At 41.0% G+C, this 10,604-nt stretch overlaps 1 protein-coding gene and 1 pseudogene across 1 annotated transcript; one reads left to right on the forward strand and one right to left on the reverse strand.

Annotated features, from left to right (window-relative positions):
• Window positions 1-997: 997 nt before the first annotated feature.
• LOC128070483 (protein farnesyltransferase/geranylgeranyltransferase type-1 subunit alpha-like) lies at window positions 998-2,107 on the forward strand (annotated as a pseudogene).
• Window positions 2,108-9,153: 7,046 nt separating this feature from the next.
• On the reverse strand, window positions 9,154-10,236 carry LOC128069612 (melanoma-associated antigen B16-like). Its single transcript, XM_052662739.1, has 2 exons — window positions 9,930-10,236; window positions 9,154-9,866 (listed from the first exon to the last, which is right to left on the reverse strand). Exons 1-2 carry the CDS (start codon window positions 10,234-10,236, stop codon window positions 9,154-9,156), a joined length of 1,020 nt encoding a protein of 339 aa, XP_052518699.1.
• Between the last annotated feature and the right edge of the window lie 368 nt (window positions 10,237-10,604).

Consider the following 10,604-nt stretch of genomic DNA (forward strand, 5'->3'; position numbering starts at 1 on the left):
GAGAAACGCAACTAAAAACCACAATAAGAAACCACCTCCCATCTGTCAGAATGGCTATCATCAAAAAGACAACAAACAACAAATCTTGCTGAGTATGTGAAAGAAAGAAAACTTCAGACATTTGTTGGAATTGTAAATTGGTACAACCACTATGGGAAAAAGTATGAAGATTTCCCCCAAAATTGAAAATAGAACTATTGTATCATTCAACAATTTCACTTCTGGTTATCTACTCGAAGAAAACACAACCAGTAATTCTAAAACATACAGTCACATCAATGTTTACTGCAGCATTATCTACAATAGCCAAGATATGGGAGCAACCTAAGCACTCATTAATTGATAAAGGGATAAAAATGACGTGGCATACACAAGAGAATATTATTCAACCATTAAAAAATGAAATCTTGCCATTTAGGACAACATGGATGGATCTAAAGAGTATTATGCTAAGTGAAATTGTGAGACAGAGAAAGACAAATACAGGATTCCACTTATATGTGTAACCTAAAAAAAAAAACAAAATAAAAATAGACACATAAATACAGAGAACAAAAGGGTGGCTGCCAAAGTGGAGGTGGTGGGGTGTTAGGCAAAATAAGTGAAGAGAATTAAGAGATACAAACTCCCAGTTATAAAAATAAGTAAGCCCTGGTGATGTATTATACAGCATAAGGAATTTGGTCCACACTATTACAGTAACATTTTATGGGACGAGAGAGTTACTAGACTTACTGCAGTGATCATTTTATAATGCATGTAAAGGTTGAATCAGTATATAGTTAACCTGAAACGAATAGTACACCATACATCAATAGAAAATAAATTTTTAAAAGTTTTACTTCTTACAGGAAAGTATAAATTAGGTAAAATTGCAATTTCATAACATCTGGCATTAAATCAAATATTACCAGGACTGGGGAGAAGGAAGAATATATTATTAAGAGAAAATTAATCCATCAAAACTGACCTGGATTCCGCTCAGGGCAGAGCAAAGATGGCGTCTGCCCACGGGGTCAGGGAGGCCGCGCAGGGCAGGGAGCCGGGTCAGCCGGAGCTGCCGCGGCCCCAGCCGCATCCTCCGCCTCCCAGCCACTGCAGGAAGAGGCAGCAGCATCTACTATGGACAATGGGTTTCCGAGCCTGGACTCACCCACCTATGTCCTGTACAGGGGCAGGGCAGAATGGGCTGATATAGATCCAGTGCTTCAGAATGATGGCCCTAATCCAGTGGCCCATATCATTTATAGTGAGAAATTTCAGGACGTCTATGATTATTTCCGCGCTGTTCTGAAGCACGACGAGAGAAGGGATATGGGCTTTTAAATTAACCAGAGATGCTATTGAGTTAAATTCAGCCAATTACACAGTGTGGCATTTCTGGAGAGTTCTCTTAAAGTCATTCCAGAAGGATCTACATGAGGAAATGAACTACATCTCAGCAATAATTGAGAAGCAGCCCCAAAACTGTCAAGTTTGGCATCGTAGGTGAGTGCTGGTGGAATGGCCGAGAGACCCATCACAGGAGCTTGAATTTATTGCTCATATTCTTACTAGGATGAAAAGAATTACCACGCCTGGCAACACCAGACAGTGGGTTATTCAGGAATTTAAACTTTGGGATAATGAGCTGCCCTATGTAGACCAACTTCTCAAAGAGCACATGAGAAATAACTCTGTCTGGAATCAAAGATATTTTGTAATTTTTAACACCGCGGGCTACAATGATCATGCTATATTGGAGAGAGAAGTCCAGTATACTTTGGAAATGATCAAACTAGTCCCACATAATGAAAGTCCATGGAATTAATTGAAAAGGATTTTGTAGGATTGTGATCTTTCCAAATATCCCAATCTGTTAAATCAACTACTTGACTTACAACCAAGTCACAGCTCCTCCTACCTAATTGCCTTTCTTGTGGATATCTATGAAGACATGCTAGAAAACCAATGTGACAACAAGGAGGACATTCTTAATAAAGCATTAGAGTTATGTGAAATCCTAGCTAAAGAAAAGGACACTGTAAGAAAGGAATATTGGAAATACATTGGAAGATCCATTCAAAGCAAACATAGCACAGAAAGTGACCCACCTACAAATGTATAGCAATAACACCATCTTGACGAACTTGATGGGATGCTTTTATTTTTTAAGAGGCTCTAATGAAGGAGTTAAAAACTAGAGCGATCATTTCTTTTGCCTGTGGTGTAAAACATACAGCACACAGGTACTGCTTTTTAACATGAACTAAGTGTGTGCTCCTTGGGTGCTGCTGCTATTCAGACTAGTTCCAAGTAACTTCATTTTTTCTTTTTAAGCAGAGAATTTGGGGGAGGAAGAGGAAGCAGAAAGTCCCATAAGGGAACTTTTGTAGTCTTATCAACATTCACTCTAACGGCTTAGCATTAACTCCTCCCTAAATGGTTTGTGTGTCAGGATGTGCAGTGTTAATGTCTGCAGGTATGTAAAGGATATAAGCAATCTCAAAAACGACAGAATGATCCCTGTTCGTTTCCAAGGCAAACCATTCAACATCATGGTAATCCAAGACTATGCCCCAACCAGTAATGCTGAAGAGGCTGAGGTTGAATGGTTCTATGAAGACCTACAAGACCTTTTAGAACTAACACCCAAAAAAAGATGTACTTTTCATTACAGGGAACAGGAATGCAAAAGTAGGAAGTCAAGAAAAACCTGGAGTAACAGGCAAATTTGGCCTTGGAGTACGGAATGAAACAGGGCAAAAACTAATAGAGTTTTGCCAAGAGAACACACTGGTCATAGCAAACACCCTCTTCCAACAACACAAAGAGAAGACTCTACACATGGACATCACCAGATGATCAACACTGAAATTGATTATTTTGGTGCAGTCAAAATATATATTATAATCAATATAATTGTAATATATAATCAATATAATTATATTATAAACAATATAATATTGATTATATTCTTTGCAGCCAAAGATGGAGAAGCTCTATACAGTTAGCAAAAACAAGACCAGGAGTTGACTGTGGCTCAGATCATGAGATCCTTATTGCCAAATTCAGACTGAAATTGAAGAAAGTAGTGAAAACCACTAGACCATTCAGGTATGACCTAAATCAAATCCCTTATGATTATACACTGGAAGTGAGAAATAGATTCAAGGGCCTAGATCTGATAGACAGAGTGCCTGATGAACTATAGACGGAGGTTCGTGGCACTGTACAGGAGACAGGGATCAAGACAATCCCCATGGAAAAGAAATGCAAAAAAGCAAAATGGCTGTCTGGGGAGGCCTTACAAATAGCTGTGAAAAGAAGAGAAGTTAAAAGCAAAGGAGAAAAGGAAAGATATAAGCATCTGAATGCAGAGTTCCAAAGAATAGCAAGAAGAGATAAGAAAGCCTTCCTCAGCAATCAATGCAAAGAAATAGAGGAAAACAACAGAATGGGAAAGACTAGAGATCTCTTCAAGAAAATTAGAGATACCAAGGGAACATTTCATGCAAAGATGGACTCAATAAAGGACAGAAATGGTATGGACCTCACAGAAGCAGAAGATATTAAGAAGACATGGCAAGAATACACAGAACAACTGTATAAAAAAGATCTTCACGACCCAGAGAATCACGATGGTGTGATCACTCACCTAGAGCCGGACATCCTGGAATGTGAAGTCAAGTGGGCCTTAGAAAGCATCACTATGAACTAAACTAGTGGAGGTGATGGAATTCCAGTTGAGCTGTTTCAAATCCTAAAAGATGATGCTGTGAAAGTGCTGCACTCAATATGTCAGCAAATGCAGAAAACTCAGCAGTGGCCACAGGACTGGAAACAGTCAGTTTTCATTCCAATTCCAAAGAAAGGCAATACCAAAGAATGCTCAAACTACCACACAATTGCACTCATCTCACATGCTAGTAAAGTAATGCTCAAAATTCTCCAAGCCAGGCTTCAGCAATATGTGAACTGTGAATTTCCAGATGTTCAAGCTGGTTTTAGAAAAGGCAGAGCAACCAGAGATCAAATTGCCAACATCCGCTGGATCATGGAAAAAGCAAGAGTTCCAGAAAACATCTATTTCTGCTTTACTGACTATGCCAAAGCCTTTGCCTGTGTGGACCACAATAAACTGTGGAAAATTCTGAAAGAGATGGGAATACCAGACCACCTGACCTGCCTCTTGAGAAACCTATATGCAGGTCAGGAAGCAACAGTGAGACCTGGACATGGAACAATAGACTGGTTCCAAATAGGAAAAGGAGTATGTCAAGGCTGCATATTGTCACCCTGCTTATTGAACTTCTATGAAGAGTACATCATGAGAAACGCTGGGCTGGAAGAAACACAAGCTGGAATCAAGATTGCCAGGAGAAATATCAATAACCTCAGATATGCAGATGACACCACCCTTATGGCAGAAAGTGAAGAGGAACTAAAAAGCCTCTTGATTAGAGTGAAAGAGGAGAGTGAAAAAGTTGGCTTAAAGCTCAACATTCAGAAAACTAAGATCGTGGCATCTGGTCCCATTGCTTTATGGCAGATAGATGGGAAAACAATGGAAACAGTGTCAGACTTTATTTTTGGGGGCTCCAAAATCACTGCAGATGGTGACTGCAGCCATGATATTAAAAGAGACTTACTCCTTGGAAGGAAAGTTATGACCAACCTAGATAGCATATTGAAAAGCAGAGACATTACTTTGCTAACAAAGGTCCATCTAGTCAAGGCTATGGTTTTTCCTGTGGTCATGTATGGATGTGAGAGTTGGACTGTGAAGAAAGCTGAGCGTCGAAGAATTGATGCTTTTGAACTGTGGTGTTGGAGAAGACTCTTGGGAGTCCCTTAGACTTCAAGGAGATCCAACCAGTCCATCCTAAAGGAGATCAGTTCTGAGTGTTCACTGGAGGGACTGATGCTGAAGCTGAATCTTCAATATTTTGGCCACCTCATGTGAACAGTTGACTCATTGGAAAAGACCCTGATGCTGGGAAGGATTGGGGCCAGGAGAAGAAGGGGATGACAGAGGATGAGATGGCTGGATGGCATCACCGACTCAATGGATATGAGTTTGCATGAACTCCGGGAGTTGGTGATGGACAGGGAGGCCTGTTGTGCTGTGATTCATAGTGTCGCAAAGAGTCGGACATGACTGAGTGACTGAACTGAACTGGACTGAAAGGATGTAAGTAACTTACCTTCTGGTTCAGAAAGCAGGGAATGCACTTGGTACACTAGAGCTGCTCTGCCACACTCACAGCATCTTGCTCTCACTGTAACCAAGTAATGCCAAAAGAATGGTTTTGTAATCAAATTATAGATGTATTCTAAAACAAACAGAAATACTGACCTGGAAATGGTATCGGTGATACAATGAGTAGAGAACAGAGCAGTCAGTGTAAGTATATTTCATTTGTTCTGGTGAATTCTGCCGTTTGTTCCACTGGAAACAGGTATAGCTTACAGAGGAGGACTGAAAAACTGGCCAGCAGGTCAGGTTTCAGTTTGGACCACAAAGTGCACTGGAGAAGACTCAGGGGATGGACGCTGTATTGCAGAGAGACCAGGAGCTGATAAAATGCTAGCCTCTGGGCAGAATGGGCTCTCAAGGAACCTTCTGAGGGGCTGGGATAGAAGACCTTAGGTAGATGAAGCACACAGACAATCCTCAAATTGTGTTTCTTGTTTCAATCTTTATTCTTTAAATTTGCTTTAAGTTCCTGGCTACTACATTCTTCTTTCTTTATCCTGAGAGGCACTAAGGGGTAGTGAGAAGAGAGGTAAGAGGCAGAAGGTCTGCCTCAGGCTGGGGAGAGTGGAGTAGAGTCGGCTCTGGATGAATTCAGATAAGAGGTCTAGTGGCAGCTCTGTCACAGACTAGACATATGAAATCAGAAAAAATCACAGGCTCTTTGAGCCTGAGAATTTTCATATGTGAATTTGGTTTTATAAGACTTTTGTAATGTGTATGAAGTATACAAAACACATGGCACAGTGCCTGGCATATTATAGGGCTGTGATGAATGAGTTATTGCTGTGACCAAGTTGTCTGCAAATCCTAACCCCCCACCTGTCTTTGTGCATGTGTGTATATGAGTGTGCATTGTCTAGATATAGGCTTTCTCAGAATACATACAGTGCTATGGGATATAGTATGTCAAATCAGACCAAATCAGACAGTGGGACTGTCTTCCCAGCTAGATGTAATTGAAATTTCCTAGAATTTGTGTCAAGGATGAACCTCTTCCTTCTCTCCCAGTCACCATTTGTAGGGCTTCATAATATATTAGTCCTTCCTTCTCTGTGTGTTACCTACAGTGGATGACTGAAACCATATATATATATATGTTTTTTTCCCATTCATGCCCATAATAAAGTTCAACTCACAAACCAGGCACAAACCAGCCAGCATCACTAATTTTATACTTTGGGCTACTAAGTAAAATAAGGGTTATTTGAACACGAGCACTGTGAAACTTCAGTAGTCAATGTGATAAGAGTCTAGGAGTCTGCTAAGTGACTAACAGAAGTAATATGCTGCGAATCCTGTCCCAGGAGAGATGGAGCAGGACAGAATGAGATTCAATCACAATACTCAGAACTGCAAGCAATTTAAATTTTTGTGCATCATGTATTTCTGAAATTTTTCATTTATATTTTAATATTTAGGACCACAGTTGACTGTGTTTAAGTGAAATATTAAAAAGCACAACCAGAGGCCTACCCTGGTGGTCCAGTGGATAAGACTCCACGATCCCAGGGCAGACAGAGGATCTGCATCCAATCCCTGGTCAGAAAATTAAATTGTGCATGCTGCAGTTAAATTGTGCATGTTGCAATTAAAGATCCCGTATGCCACAATCAAAAGATCCATCATGCCACAACTAAGATCTGGCACAAATAAATAAAATTTAAAAAAACACCAGGATAAGGGGGCACTACCATATTTCACCCTCAAAATTCCACTTTGGTATATTGGTTATTTTGAATTGAAGGTAATTGAGAAATAGTTGGCCTTCCTTTGTCCCCCTGAAAGCAGGAGATAAATCTCCAATATGAAATGTACTCTCCCTGTACCAAGAGGGTAGAAGACATCTGTATCAGTAGAGACAGAGAACTGAGAGCCAAAAAGACTGTATAAACAAACATTATTACTACTTGGCCATTTACTACACTTAGTCCAAATGCTTTGTCATGTCAATACTTCACAAATTTGTCTAAAAGCTTCCTGCTCGAGTCACTTCTTTGAGTCTCATTTTTTGTGGTGCTCCCATATATACAAAATTTGTTTTTCCTCTATTAATCTCTCCTTTTATTACAAAGAAGTTTCAGCCAAGAACTTAAAAGGGGACAGGGAAAATTATTTTTTTTCTCCTCTATACCTCCCATGCAACCCTTCCCCTACTTTAACATTCATTTCAACCTGACCAAAACTTTAGCTCTCAAATCCCTTGCCAAATTACACTGAAGACAGCTTGATTAAATTCTCCTTTGAATGGAGTGAGCGCTGGCTCTCTTAGGTGATGGCCAACTGTTAGCCCTGTGGCTTCTGTGTCTAATCTCAAGGGAGTATCTTCTATATTTCTCAGAAACTCCTTAGAGGTGACATATACAAAAGAAACAAATAACAACAACAAAAATCTTAAGTTTGTGCATGAGTTCAGATGCACTGGGACAAGAATGCAGGTCACATTCCGTTCCTGCTCCACGTGAGAATTTCTCTCTGGTTTACCTGAGATCAAAAAAGTAACAGCTAACAACACTTTACATCTCTTGACATTGTCATTTTAACACTTGAAACATCATCTGAGGGTTTTGTTTCTGCTCATGACGCCATCAGCCTCATCTGACCCACCATTCAGTTTCATGTAAAATTAATTACCACGGAAGGACTTCAAAGTTTTTTTTTTCCCCCCTGTCCTTCAATATTATTTATTTTGTATTTATATATTTTTTAGAATTATACTCTATTATTTTTAAAAATTTTAGGAAGATCGTATTTCAATTAAAAAAACTCTATACAATTTTAAAGGTTACTTTCCATTTTCAGTTATTACAAAGTATTGGCTATATTCCCTATGTTGTACAATGCATTCTTGATCCTATCTTACAGCCAACACTTTGTGTCTCCTAATTCTCCATGCCTAATTGCGCCCCCCCCCCCCCCACCACACACACACACTGGTAACTGGGCTTCCCCAGTGGTTCAGCAATAAAAAAAATCCATCTTTAACACAGGAGAAATAGGTTCAATCCCTGGGTCAGGAAGATTCCCTGGAGAAAGAAACGGCAACCCACTCCAGTATTCTTGCCTGGAAAATTCCACAGACAGAGTTAGCCTGGCGGGTTACTATTCATAGGGTTGCAAAAGGGTCAGACATAAGTTAGCAACTAAACAAGAACATTTCATACACATTCTTGAAAGAATGAGGCAAATTCATTGTACTTATTTAATTTTATAAAATAAGCATTGAAAAGATAAGAGAACTAAAATTTTAGTAACTTTTTTTCTTTGGAGTTCATCTATCTTAAAGTCGATTTCTTTCACCTTTGCAAGGAAATGTCTATAGCAGTGGGCTTCCCTGGTGGCTCAGCGGATAAAGAATCTTCCTGAAATGCAGGAGATGCAGGAGACTTGTGCTTGATCTCTGGTCTGGAAGATCCCCTGAAGGAGGGCACAGCAACCCATTCCAGTAATCTTATCTGGAAATTCCCACGGACAAAGAAGCATAGTGGGCTACAGCCCACAGGGTCACAAACAGTCAGACACAAATGAAGTGACTTAGCACATATACACGCATGCCTACAACAGTATCATGTTATCTTGTTTCAGATGACAAAATAAAATGGATGGATTCACAATTTCTAAAACAACAGAGCTCTTACAATTAAATCTTATTACAACATGAAATGCATCATTAATAATCACTCAAAGTTTTGAAAGCAATTAAACCTATACTAAGAATCATTTGAATAATGCATATATCAAAAAAGAATAAATTTTCAAGTTACACATACAAAATAGGGACACACGGTCACATATACTGTACTCCTTTCAGCCCCACCTCAGACCTAAATTCTACGAATACTAACTGCCTCTCTGAACAATGCATGAAGAACTATCCCTGACTCCCCTAGTTGAGGAAGAAGCTGCTAGTCTCGACACTAGAACTTGGAATAGTAGAGACACTTGGCTGAAATTCTGGCCTGAGCTTTCTCTTTTTCATCTTGCAAAGCCTCCTCATACTGAGATGGGAAAGAACTTGGGTCAGTCCCATGAACCTTGGCGATGAACTCCAGGACCTTCATCTTGGTGGTTTCAGCATGAGCTTTGGGGCCCCACAGGAACTCAGACTGTGCAGGATCAGCGCTGGCCACCTGCCGGAACTCTAGGTATCCTTCCCTCACGAAATCTTCGGTGATGAGCTGCTTGGGCTCCCCAAAGATGAAGTGCTTCTCCCCAGAATATAGCCCGGTCACATTCAGAACTTCCCAAATTTCTTCTTCAGTGGCATGGTTGCCCTTCATGAAGATCACACCCAGGATAAGTATCAGGATGCCGGTCTTAGGCACACCTGCTTCACCGTGCATCATGCCGTCATAGGTGAGGCCTGATTTAATGAAAATGCCATAGCAGTGGTTGGTGGGATCCACTTCCTTCAGATCAAGGCCAAAGAGCATCTCTACGCGCTCAGAAGCTCTCAGGAGGATCTCAGGGAAGTGGACTTCGCAATCGTTGATAACCTGGAGCATATCTGCTTTTGTTATGGGCTCTTTCATTCGATACTTGAGCAGCAGGAAATTCACCAACACAGCTACTTTACTATCTAGGGAATGCACAGGCACATTCATGAAATCTGGCACAGTCTCTGAGGTGCCTGGCACAGCCTCTGAAGTGCCTGGCACAGCCTCTGAAGTGCCTGGCACAGCCTCTGAGGTGCCTGGACTATTCTCCTCACCTTGATTCATGGAGACCTCACTTGATTTGCTGGATGCAGAGGCTGTGATGCCAATGGAAGATGCAGAGAAACTCTGAGGACCCTGAGGAGAACTGGGTTTATCACCACCAGGAGCTGCCTTCAAATTTCCAGGCATTTGAGGACACAAGAAGAGATGGGTCTCCTCCAGAGCTCTGGAGAGCTGTGCAATCTCCAGGTCCTGGGACTGAGTGGAGGCTCGACGGGATTGATACTGTGCACGTCGCGAACTCTTAAAACGCTTAGACAGTTTGATTCTTACGGGCGGCATTTGGCAGCAGTGGACAATGGGAAATCACCACCTAAGGGAAAGAAGGCAGATATGAGTGGCCTCAGCTGGTATACTCAACTGTGCTGGCTCAGATAAAAGTTGCCTTCAATGGACTTTTGCTAACAGTGCTACAGAGTCTCACAGGTCTCCTGGCTGCTGTGTCCCTCATGAAGGAGAAATCTTAAAGTTCCTCAGGGACCAGGCAGTCAACCCAGGCTAAAAATTCTCAGGGATCACATAGGCAGGTGTATTGTGTCTCTGTAGCACCATTACCCTTCTGAAAAGGGTGGTTCCATCAGTCCTCACTCAGTTTCATTACCTTGGCCCGTGCCAGGATCTCTTCTCCCATGCTTAAATATGAGGCTATT

Source organism: Budorcas taxicolor, chromosome X, assembly GCF_023091745.1.
Source record: "Budorcas taxicolor isolate Tak-1 chromosome X, Takin1.1, whole genome shotgun sequence".
Classification (NCBI taxonomy): Eukaryota; Metazoa; Chordata; class Mammalia; order Artiodactyla; family Bovidae; genus Budorcas; species Budorcas taxicolor.

What these genes read in the sequence shown, in the direction of transcription:
- LOC128069612 (XM_052662739.1), bottom strand. Translation starts at nt 10,236, where the DNA reads ATGCCGCCCGTAAGAATCAAACTGTCTAAGCGTTTTAAGAGTTCGCGA. An exon ending in AGGTGAGGAGAATAGTCCAG is followed by an intron (nt 9,867 to 9,929) that starts GCACCTCAGAGG and finishes AGGCTGTGCCAG; the next exon opens with GCACCTCAGAGACTGTGCCA.